This window comes from Vipera berus (assembly GCF_964194415.1).
Source record: "Vipera berus genome assembly, chromosome: 9".
NCBI lineage: Eukaryota > Metazoa > Chordata > Lepidosauria > Squamata > Viperidae > Vipera > Vipera berus.
In genome coordinates, this window is record NC_138212.1 from 13747644 (window position 1) to 13772270 (window position 24627).

At 40.3% G+C, this 24627-nt stretch overlaps 1 protein-coding gene across 1 annotated transcript in view; it reads right to left on the minus strand.

Moving 5' to 3' along the window:
* The window catches only part of ARID1A (AT-rich interaction domain 1A), a gene marked incomplete at its 5' end in the record, with an annotated part of 89941 nt that overhangs the window by 17070 nt on the left and 48244 nt on the right, over positions 1 to 24627 (minus strand). The window contains 6 exons of the mRNA XM_081335033.1: positions 1898 to 2007; positions 2102 to 2247; positions 2754 to 3069; positions 5850 to 6017; positions 6387 to 6476; positions 7064 to 7304. Coding sequence (XP_081191159.1) covers positions 1898 to 2007; positions 2102 to 2247; positions 2754 to 3069; positions 5850 to 6017; positions 6387 to 6476; positions 7064 to 7304 — 1071 coding nt within the window. The remainder of the gene's footprint in view (positions 1 to 1897; positions 2008 to 2101; positions 2248 to 2753; positions 3070 to 5849; positions 6018 to 6386; positions 6477 to 7063; positions 7305 to 24627) is intronic.

Sequence of the window (24627 nt, forward strand, 5' to 3'; positions counted from 1 at the left end):
GCTGCACACTGCTGGCTCATGGTTAAGTGATAGGTCCCTCTCTCAGTTACTGTTTTTAATCCAGGTCTTGCCCAATCTGTACTTGTACCTTTGATTTTTCCTGCTTAAATGTAAAACTTTGCTTTTCTCCACCTTGAAACTCATTTTGTTGGATAGGGCCCATTGTTCAAGTTGTCAAGTCTTTTTGGATCCTGATTTTGTCTTTGGCTACTCCTGCCAGTTTGGTGTCATCTGCAAATTTGATGGGTTCCCCTTCAATTCCCTCATCTAAGTCATTGATGAAGACACTGAAAAGTACTGGGTCTAAGACGGAACCTTGTGGTACCCCACTGCTTACTTCTCTCTATGTGAATGTAGTGCCGTTGAGGATTAATCGAGTATGGTTTGTCAGCCAGGTACAGATCCATCTGGTGGTAATGTTGTCTATTCCACCTTTTTCTAGCTTGCCAAGGAATAGGTTCTGGTCTACTTTATCAAATACCTTACTGAAGTCGTATACTACATCCACAGTATTTCGCTGGTCTATTAGTTTAGTCACTTTGTCGAAGAATGTAATAAAGATTGGTTTGGCATGGTCTGTTTTTAACAAACCCGTGCTGGCTACTAGTTATGACTTTGTTTGCTTCTAGTTGTCTTTTGACAACTAGAGAATGTCGTCTGGTGGCCCCCAGGGGGGAGGTCCTTCTCTGTGGGCACCCCGGATTTATGGAATCGTTTGCCGGTTGAGCTCCGGGTGGCACCCGACCTTCGCTCCTTCCGACGCGATCTGAAGACTTATTTGTTCGAACAAGCCGGCCTGGCCTGATGGGGGATGGGTTTGGATTTTATTGTTGTTTTAAATGTATTTTAATCTATTGTTGTAACTTGGGCATCTCGTTTAATTCTTTTTTAATTTTTGTATTTTGTATTTTTATATGTTTGCCCTGTTCACCGCCCTGAGTCCTTCGGGAGAAGGGCGGTATACAAATAAAATTATTAAATTATTATTAAATTAAATTATCTTTTCTAGGATCTTCCAAGGTATTGATGTTAAACTGATTGGTCTGTAGTTTCCTGGGTCCATTTTTCCCCCTTTCTTGAAGATGGGAACCACATCAGCCCTTTTCCAATCCACAGGTATTTCTCTGATGCTCCAGGAATCTGTCAGGCCCCGGTGAATTACATTTGTCAAGATCGGACAGATGTTCTCTTACCATTTTCTTGCTTATTTTAATTTTTGTTTCTAATTTGTCTTTTGCAGTGGTTTTTTTTTTGGTATGTTGGGCTATAGTTTCTTTTTGTGTGAAGACTGATGCAAAGTATGAGTTAAGCAGCTCTGCTTTCTCCCTGTGGCCTGTTATTTCCTTGCCATCTTCTCTCTTCAAGGAACAGTTTCCTTGACTTTTTTCTTGTTAATATGTTAGAAGAAACTTTTTTTTAAATTATCCATGGTTTCTGTTGCAAGCCTTCGTTCTGAGCCTCTGCTTTCCTGACTTCATCTTTTCTGACTGTCTGCTGATAATCAGCCTTAGTTATGTGCCCCTTTCCATTTTTTGTATTTGTCCTTTTTGTCTTTCAGTTTGTCTTACATGAGTTTCAAAATTATGTGTCCTTTCCTTTTTGATAGTCCCGCCAAGACTAAATTGGGTCCATTCAACAAGGGCGATACTGAAAGAGGCACTAGAAATGGGATTTCTGAAGAAAAAAGAACTCCACTCATTAATCAAGCTTTAAGTTTCAAGTTGTTCACCAACATTTTGAGTAAAGCTCAATTATCAATTATAACCTGTTCAAGAACTTCTTTGAATTCTCAACTTGGAAACAACTATTTTATGTGCCCTTAAAAATCTAATTTGGCTCACTGAGATACAAGTCATTTTTATTTAAAATCAGGAGTTGTGGTTTTTTTTGTTTTTACCTTTGACTTGGATTCAGATTTTGGTGTTCCATCTGCTTTATTGTTCATTTTTGCTGCAGGTGTTAATTTAACATCTCCAAGTCCCATCATTTCAGGACTTGCAGCCATCCCTAAAGAGAATCAAGACATCAACATAATCATGTTCATTAGTGGATCATCACAAAATCCAGAACACTTGAGAAGCGACTGAGCAATATGCCTTACCTGCAGAATTGTTGGCCATATTCCCACCCATTTGATATGGTGGACCCTGGGGATTCAGCATGCCAGCCATGCTATTAATTCCTTGGCCATAGGGAGGACCAGTTCCCATCATTCCTCCTTGGTTAATGTGAGGGTAACCAGATGGCCTAAAATCAACATGACTTGATTATGTACTATACCAAAGAACATTCTTTTATTAATTAACAGAGGATGGGGAGAAATTAATCCCTACAGAGCTTGACAGTAATTGATAGAAAATCTTAATTGTTCTCTCTCCTGCCAAAAGATCTCCAGGAAGGGAAGGACGTTGTGTGCAAAGAATCATCAGGAAAACTGTGACCTCTTAACTCTCTTGTGATATAATTATTGCACAAATTCTGATGAAGCCAGAGAGACAGGAGTTTGAATGCATTTGCCTTGCCTCAGCTATTCAGTGCCCGCATCCAAAACTGCTATTCCTTGCTTAACTGAAACTGCTGAAGGAGAAGACACCAACGCACGCTCTTCATCCAATTTCTGCAGGCTTCGGCTCTGAAAATATCAGGTATTTGACTCTATCCCCTTTCATACCCAATACAAAATTCAAGAAATACTGCTTTAGAAAGATGATCACCCAGGAAAGAACATTTCAACCTAGCCCTCGTACTCTTACCTGTTCTGGATTGAGTTGACAGCAGCAGCATGCATAGCAGCAGCAGCAGCTTCTTGTGCTTTCCTACCACCTGGTGGAGGACACATCCCAGTTCCTACTTGGGGAGGCATGGCGGTCATGTTGGGTCCATAAGGCCTATTGCCCATGGCAGCGTGGCTGAGTCCTCTCCCTGGTGGGAGTCCAGGGTAGGGTGGTATACCAGTCTGACCATGGATCTGATTCCCTGCTCCCATTGGGTTCATGCTTCCTCCCATTCCTGGGCTGGGGTAATTTGCATTGGGCATCGCATTGTAGTTTGGCTGCCTGGGATAACCACCTAAGGAGAAAAATAAAGCACTGAATAACATGCTGGTAAATCTGCCAGGTCTCTCTGTGCATTAAAGGCAGGCATGGAGGGGGGGGGGATTTTGGCACTCCAAAAATAGATGTTCAGGTTACTGACTGTAATTCACATCAGCTCGCTCTGAAAATAGATCGCCAAATGAGACAAGATTTTTCTGTGTATCATTTCATGAAAAGACCACTGGAATCCACTGAGACCCATTGTCAAAGACGGAAATAAAATACCGTGTTTTCCTGCGTATAAGACTGGGCGTATAACATGACCCCCGACTTTTGAGAAGATTTTCAAGATTTTTCGTCTTATACGCCAGAAAATACGGGTGCATGCCAGTTGCCAAGTGTCCGACACAAGCCCGATTCAGCCCCGTCTGATGCAGATGGTGCAAAGCCGCCCTTTCGAAGCCCAAAGGGGCTTTTCCTTCCACCCACCGTTTGGAATACACGCAAGAGCTGCGTTCACATGACACGCTCTTCCAGGCCAGACTCTGCAAACGGCACGCCAGAAGCTGCAACCACCGCAGGAACTCCGAGTCCCCGCCTTTCGGCAGCCTGCACGGCCAAGCATGATCTGCCTTTGAGGGTGCATTTGCAGACAGAGCAGCTGCCGCGTCTGGAGCCAAGCCCCGCCCGGGAGGCGGTCGGCCAGGCGGGCCCGGAAGACGCGCTGGAGAGCCGGGCTTGGGGCAGCCATGCCGAGGCCAGCTGGCAAGGGCCGCTGCGTGGTCTGTGGGTGAGAGGGGCGCCAGGCCACCAAGTACCGCTGTCCAGGCTGCCGGGAGAGATAGTGGGTAGCAGGGTGCGCTCTGCTTATGCTCAGATGCTGCTTGGGCGAGGGGCTTCCTGCCGCTCCTGGGGTCTGGCGTTTGCAAGGGGGAGGGGAAGGGGCTTAGAGGCTCTTGGGGGTGGGAAGAGAGGGTCACGTTGGAGGGGGGAGTGGACTAAGGAGGCTTGAAGTTGCTTTGCAAGAACGGGGGCGCTCGATTGATTTATGTACTATTTTCCGGCGTATAAGACGACTGGACGTATAAGACGACCCCCAACTTTTGAGAAGATTTTCATGGGTTAAAAAGTCGTCTTATACGCCAGAAAATACGGTAAGGTCTAACAGTTCAGATGACTACAACAACCACACTGGAACAAATTATACTGATCAGACCAATGTTATTTCCTGATGTTCACACATGCCGTATTTTTAAGGAGTCACAGTCAAGTCAAGATGAAGTCATAGTTACTAGCCACATCGGAGGAATGGCTGGTGAAGATGACAGAATTAGCAGAAATGGCGAAGTTGACTTGTTTGATCAAAGACAATAAGTATATCCAGGAAACCCCTTATGTACTTGTTGCTGGGAAAAAAATGAACTTATGATTGATGGGTTTGATGATTAGATATTACAATCTTAAGAGAGGGTAAAATATAAATGCAGCTGGAACTGCTTTTAAAAAGCTAGGAAGGCACTTCTTTATAACGTTTTTTTTTCTTTTCTATTTCTTTCTTTGTATTGTTTTCACATTACTTTTCTTTATTTTTTCTTTTAAAAGTTGTGTTGTTTTTAGAGCAGTCATAGTTATGGGTGGACATATATCAGTTACCCAGAGGTAGCAACTAATGGCCGTCAAGACTGCAAAAGCAGTGCAACTCAGGCTTCAGAAGAAGACTTTCCCTGGGAGAAATAAGAACTCAGACAAAGAGAAAAGGAATAGGGTGCACAAATAGGCACATTTTCACACTAGCTGCACAATCACTAGCTTTGTTTCTATCACTGGCAGATAAGAGTGTACAGCCTGCCTAAGGAAATGTGGCCCTCAAAAAGAAAAATCTTTGCTCTCCCTTGCACAAAATCATAATGGGTTGAGTTGTCACCACATAAAGCCAAAATAACAGACAACACGTTATGTCTTAGAATGAGGCAGTAACGAAAAGCCATGAAGATTATCAAGCAGCATTACAGAATATGGTTATCTCACTAAACCATCCTGTGGTAGTCAAAATGTTCAAAATGATACTTCTGCACACGTTTTATGATTAGGCCAAGGCACTGCAAATTTCCATTCCAGTGATGAAGTCACATAATATACTAGATCTAGCAAGCAATTCATTTCATCTTACAGCAAGATAGTAAACAGTAGCTTTTATGACAAAAGACAAGAACTTTCATGTTCTCTGCTCATTAGTTAAAGTGGGTGATTTGCGTGTAATGCTAAGCTCAATACTTTTAGGACAATCCACAGCAATCCTTAGCTTGTGTAATGCCCAGATGCAAAGTCATGAAATCAGAAACTTCCACTTTAGATTAACCAGAAATCGGCATACTGAACGTGGTAAAACCTATTTTTCTTAAATACGTCTTTGAAATAGGTTTCTATTCAACAAATTTAGTTAATAATGCCCCTCAAATTAAAACAGTATGTTCAATTGTGCAAAATCTTCTTCATTCCTCAGTGCTGTACTACAGGAGTAGGAAGGAAACAGTGTTGAGACACCAGATGATTGCTGCAGTTTATTCTCCTAACAATAAGTAAACCAGTCCTCAACCTTGGTAACTTTTAAGATGCTTGGACTTCAACACCTAGAATTCTCCAGCCAGCATGATGGCTGGGAAATACTGGGAGTTGAAATTCTCGCAACTTAAAATGGCAAAGGTTTAGAAACACTGCAGTAAATGAAAGTTTCATTACATACCAGTAATTTGTGATTGTTTTAACTCACAAACAGTTCCAAAACATCTTGTTAGTGCAAGAGCACACTCTCACCTTGGGGTCCGTACTGACTGCCCTGAGGCCCATAAGCGCCCATAGAATTTTGTTGGTACGGTCCCATCCCAGTATGCATCTGTCCTCCAGAAGACTGACGTGGAGATAAGGCAGATCCAGGTTGAGGAGAATTATACTGGGGCATCTGTGGATTCCTCTGTATATAACCTAGTGAAGTAATAAGTAAGTTCTAGAGTTAGGAAAACGGAATATGTATTAATGCATCGGCACACTTAGGAACATGTTCCTATAAGCTCAGGAAGCATAGCAATGGCTTAAATCACGAAATTCCTTCGTGGCAATTTCTTACTCTTTGAAAAGAGCAGCATGGCACAGTGTTGTTGCTATAAGCAGAATTCCTCTATTAACTCTACTTTAGAGAGGAAACAAATCTCTTGGCTGCTTCCTGTTATTGAACAAATTACTTGATTGGAATTCAATACAAAAGGAACACTGGGCAAAAAGGATACTTCCAAACAAAGTAGTCCAGTGTGGTACAAGCTTCCTGAAAAATCATAGAAAATGTGGCATACACACCTCTATCTGGGGCTATGGTTGACTGATTCATGGAGGAATGCAAGAGGCTATCTGATTGGCCACTTGGTGGTCGAGGTGGCATTTGGTTGCCTAAGACAAAAAGGAGAAAAAAAAGAACTAGTTAGAACAGCATTTCTCAATCTTGGCAAGTTTAAAGTGTGTGAACTTCAATGATGGCTGGCTAGGGAATTCTAGGAGTCAAAGTCCACCCATCTTCAACTTGCCAAGATTGAGAACCATTGAATTAGATATAACCTTATTTCATGCAATGAAGAATTCTATATTTTGCCATTTTCCACGAAATGAGCTGAAATAGATGCAAACCTACAGACATAAATTAGAATGAGAAAGGCACTGCATCTTTAGGTAATATCCAAGTAATTCGGGATTTAGATTTGAACTCTATTTACTATCAAAAAGAGAACACATACACTAACAAAAAAAAATCTGAAGAATAAGGCAATGTGAATATTACACTGAGCAGTAGGTGCTGTAATATTATACCACGGATGGGCAGCAGTGGTGATTTAAGAAAATTCTGCAGTCCTCCTCAAAGTTAGAACTTGCAAGTGGAGCTTTGATCCCGGTTCTCCTTGTCTCTATGATGACCCTCTGAGCACCATTGTACAAAACAGTCAAAAGTAGCTTTAGCTTCTCATGTCACAGAGACATGTTACCTGGCACTGCAGCAGGAGAAAGTGGACCAGAGCGGGACTGAGCAACGCTAGCCGGCGACCCAACGGGTGATGGGGAAGGTCCTCGAATGCCTGGCAAGTGCGGAGAGGTATGTGGAGAGAAAGGAGACTGAGCTGGGTTACTCTGCTCTCCTTGACTGCTGGAAATCCCTGATGTGCTTACGCCAGGACTCAGTGCTCCTTCGGTACCCATAGGCAAATCATCTATTGAACCAGAGAGATCCTGCAGAGACACACAGGGAGGTATAAGGACATCACCACAAAGAAGAATGATAGGTGTGCCAGTTATTTAATAAAGAATTTGAAGAGCCTTCCTTCTAAGCAAGACAAATGTTATGCTTTAAAACATTTCCAGGAAAATAGTCACTTACTCAATACAATTTTCTGCGAGCCACTTTTCTGAGAACCCCAGAAACCTTAAAATGCCACATATTAAATGTTTTGTGATTATCTAGTGATTGGACAAGCAACAGAGATGCCATTCTTCTGTTATTTCCCCCTTCTTATTTTGTCAAGAGTTCTTCAGAGCAAGAATTTCTTTCGTTTTTCTCTTTTAAAGGAACTATTCCTCTAAAACCGTTGCCACCATCTATGGATGGAAGACTCAAACCATTTCATTATACTCTTTTGTACCTAAGAGCTTGTTTGCTATGGCTGGAGGGCCTTGGATTTGGTTGGGCCTCCAAGTTTTCTAGCCCTTTAGGCTCCAGAGTTTCCTTTACTGGAGCTATTTGGTGTTTGGTATGGCATCAATCTGTTCCAGACTGAGAATGCTTATTCCTTTTCAAATAACATTGGAAATAGCTGCTCTCTAAAAAGCCTGTGCTGAGCAAACATGGATTTTGGGTGGGTATGTGAGCTTCCCCTGCCCTTTCAGAAACCACCACAGTACGTTCTTGACTGTTTCTCCTAGGGCGGTGTAAATGTTTCTATTTCATTCAGTGAGTAAACTAAGCTGAAGCTGCTATGCGTACTCAGAATTCTTGAACCTTAATTCCACGATAATCTCCATTGCTGCTGAGATCCTGTTAGATCAGAAGGAGATGGAAGGGCTCAGGGGCAAGCATATATACCCCTTCCTGCTCACCAATTTTTGCATAACTGAGATAGTTATAACTTGCCTATACTAAATGTCACTGAAAATATGTAAGGCAGGGATGTCAAACTCAATTTCATTGAGGGCCGCATCAGCATTGTGGTTGCCCTCAAGGGGCTGGGTGGGCGTGGCCTACTGGGTGGGCATGGCCTACTGGGTGGGCATGGCTAGAGTGCGTATGGTCTACTGGGTGGGCGTGGCCAGCTCTACATCATTGGCATCAAGGGTGCCTATGGGGGCCTGGGCAGGAGTGGGACAGATCTGAGGGTCTCTGGCAGAAGGAGGGTCTCTGGGCCAGGGCCAAGGCAGTGGGGGCCGTTCCCTCACTGTTTCCAGGATGGCTTCAAGGGCCGCATGAAACCACTTCGCGGGCCGGATCCGGCCCCCGGGCCTTGTGTTTGACATGTCTGATGTAAGGGATCCTGGTGAAAAATTATCTCTTACCCAGTTAAGCTAACATTTAAAAGGATCCCTCAGCAAGTGATGAGAGATGGAGAATGAAAAGCAGTAATAAATCTATCAGGAACCTTTCATGAGAAAAGGAAGTTGACCTGAATGGGACTATATTCGTTCAGACTTAAGTATAACCTGATTTACCCCGATGTCATGTATCAATTATGAATTGTAATTGTAAGAAGCAGGCAAGAGGATCCAGGCTGTATTTTTTGTGATCCAAGAAGTTTCAAACTAAAGCTCCAATAGTTAAATCATTTTGAAACTTAATACACTTTATGATAATTTAAACTCTATTTGCAATACAAATTAACTTTTTTGGTAAAATAATAATGGATAAATTGAGGGTATCGTCGTAGGAAAAGCAAAATATGTCTAGCAAAATATGTCAATAAATGATTGATTTAATGAAATCCTGTTTAGTAATTGCAAGTCTAATGGTCCCAATTTCTGTGCTGACACCCCCCATTGTCACCCTCTGATATAACAGGCATGTCCACTGCAACAGAAATAGCCTGGACAAAGCAACTGCATTTGTTTTACCACATTTGCAATGATTTATGTCAGCTGTGACATAATGTGATCATTACACAAAAACAAAAATAGCCATAATGGTATGCTTTTGTGTTTAATGCACATTCAGGAGTAATACAATGGTTACAGATAGCAACAGCACTTATATACCACTTCACAGTGCTTTACAGCCCGCTCTAAGCGGTTTACAGTCAACATAGTGTCCCCAACAATCTGGGTCCTCATTTTACCAACCTTGGAAGGATGGAAGGCTGAGTCAAACGTGAGCCACTCAGACTCAAACTACCAGCAGCCGGCAATCAGCAGAAGTAGCTGCAGTACTGCATTCTAACCACTGTGCTACCTCTGCTCTATTGATGATGCAATAACAAAGTCCTGTTACATATCAATACTCATACTGATAGTAGTGTTCCAATATATGAGGGGCTCCTATAAAGACAAGGGGGGTCAACTATTTTCCAAAGCACCAGAAGGCAAGACAAGAAACAATGGATGGAAACTAACCAAGGACAGAAGCAATCTAGAACTAAAGAGAGATTTCCTAACCGTGACAGAACTAATTCAATGAAACAGCTTGCCACCCGAAGCTGTTGGTACTCCATCAACGGACGTTTTTAAAAAGAGACTGGACAGCCCTTTGTCTGAAATGGTATAAGGTCTCCTACTCAAGCAGGGGGTTGGACTACAAGACCTCCAAGGTCCCTTCCAACTCTATATCACTATGATAATGAAACAAAGCTTGGTATTTTATACTTCTATTCTCTGTCAAATTAGGATTCTTGAGATATGGGAACCAGATAAAAAATATGGCAAAATCTGAAAAAGTGAAATATTTGTTCTGGCCTATTTCTGAAGATAGCCTTATTCTTCTCCTACTCCAATATATTTAAGAGATATTGGAGCAACTAGCTCGGGAAGGAAACTGCAAGTTAGCAAGTCTAATAATAAAAAAAAGCAGAGTGGAAATATGAAGAAATCCCACTTGAGCTGAATTCATTTGAGGAAGGTTTGAATAGCAAAATAGAGAGTGCTCAGAACATTTCCATTCATATTCAGCTGATCCTAAAAGAACATTTACTCATTGCAAAAGTAATGGAGCTTTTTATATGAGCCAGCGTTATGAATCTAGTGCAAGATCTCACAAAAGAACATAACAACTCAAGTTATGTAGGTCCCTCTTTCACGCAGGCAGCTATCTTCTTGTAGTTGCATCATCGCATCATTACAGCAATGACCATGTGGCTCCAGAAGACCTCCATCAGGTGAGTTAAACTGGACAACCATGTTCACCACTGTTTATTAATGCCTCCCCTGGCAGGCCCTTATCATCCATAATTTGTCGCCAGTGAAATTGCAAAAGGAAAAAGCATCCATCAAAATATTGTTTCTCAAATGAGCTGTTGAAAAGCAAAGAATTTGGGGAGAATTTTTTGCGTTTTGTCACTGAGCAGGCCTTATTACTATCTGTAGCCACATTGGACGTCTTACAGCACTTTATTCTGAATCAGCATAGCAGATAAAAGGTGAAAATCCATCACTGGGAGGTTTTAAGAAGAGATTGGACAACCATTTGTCTGAAATGGTACAGGCTCTCCAGCTCGAGTTGGACTCGAAGACCTTCCAGGTCCCTTCCATCTCTGTTATTCTGTTTCTGTTAAATCACAACTTCCAAAATTTGGAAAAAATGAGATTTAGAACAGTCCTCAATAAAGGTCCCCTACTGTTGAAACAGTGTATCATCTGCAAGGATATTCGTAATGCCTACGAGCCCACCCCCGGAGCCATGGTCCACTAGAGCAGAGGTCCCCAACCTTTTGGGCACCAGGGACCGGTTCCGTGGAGAAAGGTTTTTCCATGGACCAGAGAATGTGTGGTTTTGTATGCTGCCTGCATCCCACAGATGAGGCTTCGTTTGTCTGTGTGGACCGCTTGCTGGCATGCCACAGCCCGGTGCCGGTCCGCAGACCAGGGGTTGGGGACCCCTGCACTAGAGGGCTATAGCCTATTCGGAAGCAGGCTGCACGAGCGGAAGGCTAGTGAGCAGCTTAACTTGCGCAAGTTGAGCTGCGCGCACATGCATGCCGACCCGCCACTTGCACAGCCCAGTTCCCCTCTCTTCCCCCCCCCCCCGCCCAGTCAGGATGCCAAGCCACAAAGGTTGGGGACCGCTGTGATATTCTGCCTCTTTTGCATCAGTATCCTGGATGATACAACAATACTTTATAGTTCTTTTTTTAATTGTAAATCATTTATAACCGAGATCTAAGTAAAATAGTGTAAAGCATTAATTATTGAAAGACCTCCTATAGCTGTTAACATACTTTTTAGAGCAACTGTTAAAATTGCCTGTATTACTCTACTTTTTTTAGGTGCTTACAGTACACCTTCTATCTCTAGCCTTTGGCTGTAATAAAGTTCATCCTTAACCTGCAAGTGTACTTATGAAAATATGTAGGTATTGAAATTTTTAAAAGCTGTTTATTACAGCCCCCCAAAAGACATAGTTATTTTAAATTTTTCAAGCCAATTCAAGCTACAATCCAGAAGGATTCAGTTGGTGGGCAGCAAAACTATCCCTTGAAAGAACATCCCTGTCTTGCACAACCTAAGTGCTAAGAAAGCTCTTCTCCCTCCTCCTTTGAATATAGTCAGTAAAGCAAGAGAAAACAGGAGGTAAAAATCAACAGCAGTAACTTTGCCAGCATGAAGGAACGTCTTGGTCTGGATAATTTTCCCACGTGTTTCCAATGTGTTTTTTTATGCCTTTTATTGCTCATCTGCCATGCAGATCAAAAATGTTGGAGGCATTCCAACTATTTCACACAGAAATCTCACACTCCAGGCTGGCTGCAACCCCAAAGCCTTCATTTCTTCACTTGAAATACTGCCCAGTGTTATTTTGGGATGTGACCTGATAGCGGAAGCCCACAGGGACTCTGAAACTATAACTGTTCCAGCTGCGATTGGTTCCCCAATTCAACCTTATTGCCAGCAGGAGTTTGTTCCTGCTGCTTGTAAAAAGGGAATCAGCCGCTATGTTCACCTTTTTCATACCAAAACAAAACCATGCTTGAAATTAAAAGCCTGCAAAAAGGAGGAATTAAAGAGACAGCTTCCAAAATAAAATTGAGATTCTTAACATACTTAAAAGTGAGAGAATATGATAATCTTAGCAAATGTCATAAGGGTCTGTATATATCTGTCTGTTTGAAATCCAAGTATCAGAAATATCACCAACAGAAAGCCTGGACAACTATTTGTCTGAAATGGCATATTGTTTCCTGCCTGGGTAGAGGGTTGGACTAGAAGACCTCCAAGGTCCCTTTCAACTCTGTTGTTGTTGTTGCTATTATTATTATTTAGATTAAAGGTGTTTGTTAAATCATTTTCCTCATGATTATGAGGATTTTTGCTGATATGGTCCTATATTGCCTAACTATATTTGTAATTCTTATTGTGGTACAGATACTTTTTTTTTGTTCCTTGCTTAAAAATTTCACAAAATATTGCCTTATCCAGAGGATCCAGTGGTAGGCTTTAACCCATAAAAGGAAGATAATACTGCCAAGATATTTAAGTTTGAAAGAGATACAATTACAATAATATTCTTCAAGTGAGAGTCCATGGAGGATTGGAAGTTAAGTTATACAATGTTTAACCATAAGTAGTCATCAAACATACAGAAAAAAGTGTTAGGACAGATTCTTAGCAATAGAGAAATCATGAATCACCAGATCTGTACCACTTCAAAACTACTGTATTGGCTTTAAATAGTTTTAGGTCAATATTTTTCTACAGACCCCTGAGAATGAACATGACTGTGCTGTTTCATCAAGATTAAGAGTTGAAAAGGTCAGTAATGATTTTCAACTGTCAAAAATAAAGATTAAAAGCACTGAAATAAAGTTAGTCCTACATGCATAAATAATGGGATAATTACCAATCTTCTTCCCTAAGATTTTGAACTGTACACAGGTTTCCAATGTAGTCATTTCCCACAATTTCCATGGTTATATGCCACATCCTTTGGCTACCATATTATAAATCTGCCTCCTGATTTTAAAACTGTGGAAAATAAAAAGGTACAGCAATCCCTTGCCCCAGTTCCAAGCTCTGAATGAGCTTGATGCTAATTCAACCTACAGACTACTTTGGCCTCCTGGGTGTCAAACCATAATCTACTGTTCCGTCCCCTCAAATGCAAAAAGCATAAGGAAGAGGTGGAGGCTATTATGAGTACCTTTGCTAAGAAACAGCTGCCAAATTGCCTTCTTCCTACTACTCTCTTGAAAGGGTGACCGGAGGGCCTAGTTTGATTACCAAAATCACCATACAATGTAAACTTCTGGCCATACGGAAATCCATAAAGAGAAAATAGTAACATCCTTCGCCTGTACACTTTCCCAACCTCACTAATTCTTTTGTATTAAAATTCAGTAATCTCTTCTGCAAGACACTCTTGTGTAAATACAATAAGCAATTCTATTCAGAGCAATCAAAGGCACATTCAAAATATCAAGTCCTGCTACGTGTTCTCCTACATATTCTTTAACTGCTAATTTCAGATGGCAAAATCGTTTCATTTTCTTAAGTGTTAGAGGAAAATTTAATTTTGAATAGAGATGGGAACAGGATAGTGGAAAAAACAATCTCAGTGGCTAATATTTGAATTTCATAATCCCTTTTACACTGGATCAGAAATTAAAATTTTGTCTCCTAAATCTGAGTTTATACAAAATAAAGCAAGTTTTCATATCTTTATTCTGGAAGGTTAGATGGTGGAAATAGGATTTTATAGGGGAAATTACTGTCAATCTCAGCAAGTGACTATTCAGTCCTGTGCTAAGAATTTCTAATGATGATTAATGTTCAGTTAACCAAATGGATTAAATTATCACTTGTTTGGTGATATCTCAAACAGAAACACCATTAATTATAAAAGTGACTAACACGTTAGATTATTCTAGGCTTCTGAAGCCCACCTTCTATTATTACTTTGAAGCACTATCATTAAATATTTCCAATTTGGGGTCAGTGACATAGAGTTGAGTCTTCCTTTTTTCACCAATTTTGAGAAGATCCATAAATCTTACCCTTGACAGAGGACCTATTCTAAAGTACAGAAGTGATGTTTGTTTATACTTCCTATTTCTGAACTGCCCATCTCCCTGCAGATTCCCGCCCTCTTCAACTCATGGAAAGGACTACCCAAAAGACTTTGCTAGGGTCCAAATACTAAGCCGATTATTTCTAAGTGGAGAAGACATCCTATGAATACCCCAAGCGCCAACCCATCCAAACCTTACAGCACTTACTAAATCAACACTCTGAATTGTGCCTGGGAACCTACTGACAGCCAGAGCAGCAACCACAATGTTACATAATTATGGCAACCCTGATTTGCCAACACAAGAGAGGTTATATTTTCGACCAACTGCAGTTTCCAAGTGGTCTTCAAAGGTAATTCTAAAGTAGAGCCGATTGCAGTAAACTAAACAGGATGGTGATAAGTGCATGAATCACTGTTGCCAGGGCCGTATTCATAACAGTATGCAGACTTTCGTGATATTTACAAAATTAAAAGTATGGGGTCCCTACCCTGATGGCAAATAACTTATTTCAATCTACACAATGGATCTATTTTAAATGGTTTGATTATAACTACCCTTTATACTCCGTGTTTTACAAACAAAACTATGCTTGTATACATAAACATGTGTCACATTTTTGGTTCCACTGAACTCAATTACACCACAAACTATGTTGACCAGTTTGAAGTAATGTGTATTTTCCGAAAAAAATTTTTTTAAAAAATCCTAGAATAATTATGTAAAGTAATATTGCACAAGTTTTCCTTTTGACGTCCTCTTTATCGTATGCACACTCACACACTTCTTTGAAAACCACCAATATTGGAAGGAGTGTTTGAATTCATTAAGCTTCTATTTTTGAAAAGGAAGGATTTTCCATTTCTCCCCCTTTCTGACAAGAGGCCCAGCTTTCTACAGTTTTCTGACACAGAACGCTTCGGAACAGAAGACAGAACATCATACAAAGGTTCAGAGCCTGAAGGAGAAGTAAATGTTCCTTCTGGCCAGGGTTTAGGCAGAACTGGTAGGAGCTGTTTGCTGTATCTGCAGTGCAGGAAAGGAAGACTTGCAAAGAGGATCTGTGGAGGAGGAGCCTGGAATGTGTGCTCACTATAATTGTAAAAAATAACCATCTAAGCAAGTTACAGAGGAGGAAGAAGGGGGGGAGGAGAGAGAGAGAGAGAGAGAAAGAGAGAACGAATGGGCTCTTCAGCTGTTATGGTGAAACCAGGGGACAGAAAGGAGAGGACAGGCTGGTTTTATACCACTTCTTCTACCAAAGACCTTGAAAAAAGAGGGGGAGAGAAAGGGAAAGGAGAAAAGTCAGCACTGTTACTGCAGCAGCCATTGATTTTTTCAGAGGTCGATACTACACTCCCACAGATCTGCTCAGTGGGCGGGTTAATCACATCCAGTGTTCCTGCTCAACACTCTTTCGCCTCCTCTTCTCCATCCCTCCCCCAATTTTTTTGCTAAATAAACACTTAGTAAAATACATCCTCAAAAATCCAGCAAAAAAGCAGAGCCACTGGTGCCTCATGTTCTTTCCTTTCCCTACAATAAAGGGAATGTTAAGTTTGGGGTTGAAGGCATAAAGTGAGGGGAAAAGCTTCATGATTTCATGCACTCAACAAGATGTCGCTGGAGGAAAAACCCACCAAGCATTAAAGGACTGTTATTCTCCTCTGTTTCCATCATCCTGGGGGTACCTGGAAGTGAATCTTTTCCAGTGTTAACCATCACATTCCAAAATTTATTCCTGCTTAACCTGTCAAGGGCTCCCAACATTTTTTAAAGGGTAATATTAAGGCATTTCAATTATAATAGAGACCGAGATTCTCAATATTGGATTGATTTGCCAGGAGCAGTTAAGAAGATGGTGTCAACTGTAATACCTGGTCTCTTGTAAGAATCTGAGAAATATAATAAATACAAATAAATAAATAGTTGGAAGAGAATACGAAGAATCTGCTGCCCCAAGCACCTCAATCCTTAGGTTTCTCAAAGCCATTTTAATTTGTGACACCTTAAAAATCAATGTATTACTTATTACGCATAAACTTCCATGGGCCACCAGAATCTAGGTCAGAATCTAGGACAACTGTGGACATCAGCTCCCAGAATTCTACAGCCAGCATGCTAATTCATTGCAAACCTAGCAAAAGTTATCCTAAATTGAGAAAATTTAGTGTTCTTTAATTTGTATTTAAAGAGAGCATTGCCAGGTGATTTTGGAATGTATGTACAGTGAATGTATGTAAATAGCAATGAAAATGCAAACACTCCAAACTACAATATTTAAACACATTCCCTTAAAGAGGGTCACAGAGGCAAGAATTAGACAACTGGATATTCTTTGGTGGTCCCCTACAAAGGATTTTGTTATTTGTTACAATTGCTCCCTTTTTCTCTTAGGGCAGTTTCAATTCCCCACGAAACTGGTTGCTGACGTGAGCCATAGCATCTAAATGAAATCATATTCTTATTCGTACTGCTACACTAAACACGCCATGCTGAACACTGGCATAGTTATTTATATTCCTTGAACACTTTCTCTGCTAAGAAGATACTGAATCCCTTCATTCTATCTCTTCCAGCCCATAGTATCATATTCTACTTTCCCACTGAAACTTTCAACAATAACTTAATGACTGCGTGATTTATTTTATGATCATGGCAAAACATAAAATCAGATGCGACTCATTTAATGATCGCCTCGCTTAGCAATGGATGTTCCACTCATAAGTCGAGAACTACCTGTGCAGTCTGCTCACAATACAGTTTCAAAAGCAGAAAGAAAGACATTTAGTCATTTAGGTATGTACAACCCCAAGCAAATAATCAAGAGGATCCAACAATCCCCTATCCCCCACGTGGCTAGCACAATATATGAGTTACAAAGATATATTAAGCATTAATTCAAACACAACCAAAAATCAAAGCAAGTAAAAACCTCCAGATCATTTGTGCTAAACAAAAGAGGGAAAAGAAACAAAGTATACTCCCAATCCTGTAACCGTTTATAATATTCATGATACACCAAAAGCCAATATATTGATAATGAACTCTGAAAAGAACTCCAAGCAATTTAGTTAGCTCTGCTAATGTTTCCATTTCTGATTTGATTACCAGAACAATCAACTCTTCCGGTCTTGAAACACTGAACTGAACACACTATGATTTAGTGCAGGGGTCTTCAAACTTGGCCCTTTTATGACTTGTGGACTTCAACTCCCAGAATTCCTCAGCCAGCAAAGCTGGCTGAGGAATTCTGGGAGTTGAAGTCCACAAGTCATAAAAGGGCCAAGTTTGAAGACCCCTGATTTAGTGGGTACATTTACTGATTGAAACAATGGAACAATCTGTGATAGAAAAACTGAGATCAATTTTAACTCAGTACAGTTTAGAACAGGTGAACGAGAAGATAGCTTGGGACGCATTAATAGATCTCTGGACATTCTTATGTCTGATCACTGCACCTAAAAGATTTCCCAATAAAATATCTGCTACAACATGCTTTCAGACGTACATTAACCTGTCAAGTGCCGGGGAAATCAGATTTGGGCAGTTCAAATGAGTATAAAGATTTATTGCAAGCTTAAGCTCTCTACAAGAATCTGATCAACTAATGGTCAAGGGAAATGAGCAGGCGATAGAGGCATTCAAGGTGGGCTGGAGTTATGCGTTTGAACCCTCCCTTGGGCTCAGCCTGGTTATCTCCTACATAACCCTTTCAAAAGATGCCCCTTCTTATGGTGCTACTAATGTACAACATGTGTGTGCGTGTTGATGAAAAAATAAATTTGGTTTTCTGATACTACATAAAAACCTAGTATAAATATAATCTTAGAGGCATTATTTAACTGTTACGGTATCTCTGCCTACGTTATTACATTGCACCCAGCATTGTTCAGTAGATGGATTTTGAGACAATAATAAAGATCATGAAATCTAGAAACCTGTAGCCTATTTTATGGCTTTTTCTACGATGTTTACAACAAGTAAATCCATAATTTTGGGAGCATTATTTGCTTTATTAAATGGAACTGCAAAGGTGTTTTGTACAGCAAACGTTTTTTTGCAGTAAAAATCTTCTAATAAAGCATTCTTAGTACAGTATGGTGATTAATGTGTACAGTATTTATCCAACAAAAATGTTCATATTCACAGTGGTGGCAGTTATGGGGTGTGTGTGTATGAAATGTGTCTAATTTTATGGAGTCAGTTTCCAATATTATTGCTTAAAGAAGTGGACATATCCTTGGAGAAATATATTCCACCAACATGCTTCACTGATCTTTTAGTGAAGAATAGATAGATTGTTCAAGCTAATTTTACTGACCATCCCTAGGAAAGCTTTTCCGCTAACTCCATCAAAAGGTAGAGCAAATGTGAACTCTAAAATGAAAGCTTTCATAAAGCCAGCCAATTAAGTAATAATAATTTGTTTGCATCCTCCTCATCTGAACAAAACAATGGATTAAGAATAATGAAGTATCTTCAAAAGATCCTTGCAAGAAACAAGGTTTAGGACAATAATGATTTTAATACATTATACAGACAACCTTGGCTTTATCAATCTATCAAATATTTGGTCATACACCAGCTTATTTATATTTCATATTTCTTAACCAGCCATGTCCTTTAGATAACACTCTGGGTGGTGTACAATATAAATAAAATTAGCATTAAAATCAGAAAAAATATGGTTAATAAGTTTTCAAATGATAAAAATAAAATTTGAAAATTTGAAAATTTCAAAGCTGGGGAGTGAAGAGTTGCTAATATAGGCAGGGGGACTATATTAATAACTGCTGTATTAGCTGAACAATGAGAAATAAATGTTAATAGAAACTTTCAACAGAATTTGATGTAGCTGGGTGGCAATGGTGGTGGAGAGAAGGTGTTTTTAAATTAAACCAAATTATATTTTTGTATGTGTATAGTCAAGGCTATGGTCTTCCCAGCTGCAATGTATGGCAGTGAAAGCTGGACCATAAGAAAGGCTGAGCGCCAAAGAATTGAGGCCTTTGAACTATGGTGCTGGAGAAGACTCCTGCGAGTCCCTTGGACTGCAAGGCGACCAAACCGGTCAGTCCTACAGGAGATCAACCCTGACTGCTCTTTAGAAGGCCAGATCCTGAAGCTAAAACTCAAATACTATGGCCACCTAATGAGAAGGAAGGACTCACTGGAGAAGAGCCTAATGCTGGGAATGATTGAGGGCAATAGAAGAAGGGGACGACAGAGAATGAGGTGGCTGGATGGAGTCACAGAAGCAGTAGGCGTGAGCTTAAATGGACTCCAGAAGATGGTAGAGGACAGGAAGGCCTGGAGGAACGTTGTCCATAGGGTCGCGATGGGTCAGACATGACTTCGCAGCTAACAACAACATATTTTTGTTTAACTAAATTGTTCCAAACAACAACATAGCTTTATTGGTCATCTTCTACAAAACATGAGAAATTCATCAGTATTCCAATATCTAGCTTAACATCTAATGTATTTATCAAATTTATACACCCACCCACCCATAGTGGTGGGATTCAAATACCTGAACATCCGGTTCTCTGTGTGGATGCAGGCCTGGGCCTGTGAGACCCAGAATGGACTTCTGGAAGTGACATCCATGCACTTCTGCTGGGCCGCTCTAGGCCTGGGAGACCTCCTCCAGGCCTCTGAGGCCTAGAATGAACTTCCAGAACCAGCATGGGTTCAGCCAGTTCTCTGAACTCAACAAAATTTAGCTACCGTTTCTACTGAACCGGTGCGAACCGGCTGAATCCCACCACTGCCCACCCACCTCAGAAAACAAAAGACTCTGAGGGGCATATAACAAAGCTAAAAATCAGTTAAGTAATACCATAGACAATTGTTAATAGATATAGAAGAGACAGATCGTTGAATAAGAACCTAGACATAACTGAAGTTTGAATGGGGCTTAAGCAAAACTGAATTCTGACAAAAACTAGGTGCTCATGATATATAGGTGGAGATGATTTTCTGTTGTGAGCCAAAAATAAACAGCATGTATTCATTTTATTTTTCTACTTGATGAACATACCCATTATCCCAGTGGCAACCTGATTTGGAGAGGCAACAGATCCAAAATATGGTATAATTGAAATAATTCAGTGTTTTGACTTTGGTTTGACCCTAAAATTACTAGAATACTTTAAATAGTGGAGTATGTGGAACCTGATCTATTACACGAGTACAGATATGTATGCAATCGTGTTACTCTCAGGCAATTAATGAAACTACATAATTACCGGCGGTTCTGGAGTTTTAGTCAAAACCCTTAAGAAACAGGGTTCCAGATATCTTAATAAGGAGATAAAAATACAAAAAACCCTTCAAGTTTAACCCTTCAAGGTTATCTAGCAAAAATTGCTTTCCTTTAGCAAAGTAAAATCACTTTCAAGTTCACCTCAACGGCGCTTGATATACAGATGCATCCATGCAGGTTTTTTGGCATAGCTAAGCAGATCTTTCACTTTAAGCTGGAATGAAGATGTTTTTGGAGTAGAACATTGCACTGGTCCATTCTACATAACTCTTTTCTTCCATTTAAGAAAAAAACAACCTAATTCTAGACAAGCAGAGAGAGAGCTACCCAGAGCGAGGTTTTGTTTTTTTTTGCATCTAAGGCATTCAGCAAAAGTTATTTGCTGTTTCTATACTTTATAATAATTTTCCAGTTTAAACACCATATCTATTTAGAAGAGATGTTATTGTATAATCTTCTGGAAAAGCAAAAGAAATTATAAAACCAAAAAATATAGACAGGAAATTGTTTTGGAAACAACCTTTGCTGTCTTAAACTATACTTTCATTGTTACAAACGCATGCTGATTTTTTTTGCTAAGTAGTTATATTTATGGCATAGTAATGTAAAAAATTGTGATGCTATTAATATATTAATAATTTAATATATTAATTTATTAATAATTATTATAAATCAACAATTGAGATTGAAGAAATAGAAAAACCATGACCAATAGAAGACATTAGCCTCTTAAAGCTATTATGTAGGGACCTGTGTTTGAAAGTCATTCCTTAATATAGGCAACTGTCACTAAGGCCAATGTCAACTCAACTAAAATGAAGGGACTACCAGGCCTTATTTGGAATTAAGCAGAATTGGGGGCGAGGCAATTGCAACTCAGCGGTATTGTTCCTCAAATGGAGACATTTCCATCTTCTCTTCTCCCTATTTTGGTTCAAGATATCATCTATACACCTAATAATATCACTGATATTATCAATGCTTGATTATCTGCTTTGCAGTGCAGTTCAGGTATTCTGACTTCTCATCATTGAAAGATGTCAGGTTATGCAATACCAATGTTAAAAAGATAATAGAAAATATTTTGTTTACCTACACTTTTATGGACAGAAAAGGACCAGTTCTCCTGGGGTGCTTCATATGAAGTTTGCCTTGCATTTGATTTTAACTAGATTGCCTACACTAAGTTGGGCAACATATTTCTCTCTTTTGATTTAGGACATAATGTGTTCATATTATCTGCAAAATGATTATCCTAATATGGAAAAGAATATTGAAGTATATTTTAATATGAACAGGTCTTGCCTTTGTGTTCTGTATGGACTAAATAGATCTATCAAAGCCACAGACCCAGCAACCTTATATTTAAACAGCTGGATATAATTGAACAGGTTACTTGGAAAATATTCCCAAGAAATCTTGTATGTAACTATGGTAACCAGCTTACAGCTGCACACATTGACATATGCTAAGCTAATTATTAGCCATAATAGGTCAGAAGTGCCCAGGTAAGTCATTTATGTATTTCAAGGTTTTAATATTCAGTGTCTTAGTAGTATCATTACTCATCAAGATCGTCCAACATCACCTGCCATGACAGTCAATGGCTGTTCAGAGATGAAGATTGCAAGCCACGTGTAGTTTTGTTGCTTCAAAGAATTCTTTAGCAAAAAATAAACAGTGCGAAGCTTCATCTCAACCTTCCCTACTAAACTAGCACTATCCAAGTTATTGAAACTGTCTTAATTCTTTATTACACATCTATGGTCCAAATCCAAGTGTGTCTTTCAATGGGAGATCATTCAGAAGATATGTAAGATATAACATGTGTACAACTAACATATTTTTAAAGACTTAACTATGTAAATACATTGAGATCCATTGCAGAGATCAGTGTCCAAACCAGAATCAGGAATATATTGCTGGTTCAAACCCTTGTTTGCTCTCCGGGTGAGGTTCAAGGTGTTAGTTATGACTTACAAAGCCCTTCATGGCATGGGTCCGGATTACCTACGGCAACACCTGCGGCCGGCGTCAACTTCCCTCCGTCCAGTGCGCTCCCACAGAGAGGGCCTCCTCAGGGTGCCGCCGATCAAAGAATGCCGATTGGTGACCCCCAGGGGGAGAGCGTTCTCTGTGGGCGCGCCAGACCTTTGGAACCGCTTACTGGTTGAGCTCCGGATGGCCCCCGACCTTCGCTCCTTCCGGCGCGATCTCAAAACATTCTTTTTTGAACAAGCTGGCCTGGTCTGACGGGATGGGGTTGGGTTTTTAAAACTAGTTTTAACTTTAATATGTATTGATTTTATGGGCATGATGTTTAATGGCTTTTTAATTTTTGTATTCGATTTTTATTGTGTATTGCCCTGTTCACCGCCCTGAGTCCTTCAGGAGAAGGGCGGTATAGAAATCAAATTATTAAATTAAATTAAATTAATTAAATTGTGTGTTAGATCAGTGCCACTCCTGGCTGGTCAAGGGTGCCCAGGGGGGAAAAAAACAGTTTTGTGTCTGAGCAGTGGTTAATTCTTCCTTGAGGGAGGGGGTGGTCCTGCTAGTGCTTGAAATAGTGCACCCTCTTCTCAAGAGGCCATAACTCAACCCAACTAGTCTGGACAATTTTCATCCAATCCACCACCTCAATTTTAAGGAAGGTTGTGGAAAAAGTGGTCACATGGTGCTTCAAAGCACCCTGGATGGAAATTATCTGGACCCCATTCAACTCAAGCAAGACTGGGTTACTTTAAGTATTTAGGCCTTCCAGTGTCCAGATGTTAACTTTTGATCCTGGATGGGGTGACACTGCCTCTAATGGATCTGGTGCATAATCCGCAGGTCCTCTTGGACTTGTGGCCCCTACTATAAGAGCAGGCAACAGCTGGGCTAGGAGGATCTTTGCACACCTCCTCATTGTGTGCCAGTTGCACCCATTCCTGGATTGGGAAGCTCTGCTCAGAGTCACTCATACCCTTGTGACCTCCTTTGTCAGTCCTAAAACCAATGACACATGGCGATTTTTCCAAGGTGAATTGTTATTTTCACACCTATAGACAAATCTTGCCAGACTGAGGACTATACTATCTGCATCTAAAATATATTGTGTGAACTATTAGGGAGGGACTATTTTTATCTTCTTTCTCTCATGTGTAACATCTGGACTGAGTAGCCTCTTACTCCTCTGTAATGCACCCCCTCCCTCCTGGGAATCCACCTCCTTACTATATTACATCACAGAATAACTGTAATGTGCTCTTCACGGTGCTGCCCTTGAAGAGCATTAAGAAGTTTGAACTGGTGCAGAATGCAGCTGCACGGGTAGTAAATGATGTTGGATAGTCAATACCTGTAACACCACTGTTTTGTTAGGTGCCTGGTTGTCAGTTGTTTCCGGATACAATTCAAGGTGCTAGTTGTTATCTTTAAAGCTTGGCTTGGAATCTGAGGGACCATCTTCTCCCAGTGGTTTCTACTCATCCAAACTGATCTGGCATGAGTGGCATACTCCAAATCCTGTCAGTCAAGGAATATTGGCTGGCTGAGACTAGGAGACATGCCTACTCTGCCGTAACCCATGCGCTCTGGAACATTCTCTCTCCAGAAATTAGGATGGCCCCTACTCTACTGGCCTCTCATAAGGCCTTGAAGACCTAGGCCAGGGATCCCAAGTGTGTTAAGGGCCCTGATTCCTGGCTATATTAACATCCATAATTATGATTTTTTTCTTGGCTGCCATACATATTCTTGTATTTTTTGATTGTTTTTATGATTATTCAATGTTAAGAGTCACTTATTTGAGATAGGTAGCCATAGAAAATGAATGAATGAATGAATGGATGAATGGATGGATGGATGGATTGAAATGAAAATATTTAGTAATCTGGAACAGTTAAATTTGTAAGCGTGCCTGAATTTTTATTATTTACTCTCAAAAGCCACTTTCCCTAGGTTTAATTTGTATGTCTCCATTTTAAAGAAAGAATTCAGCCACTTTGATCCATGCCTTGCTTTATCTCCTGTTTAGATTGCTTGCATTACATGGAGTTGTTCTTGGGAATAACCTTATGATTTAACAGAAGATAGAAAT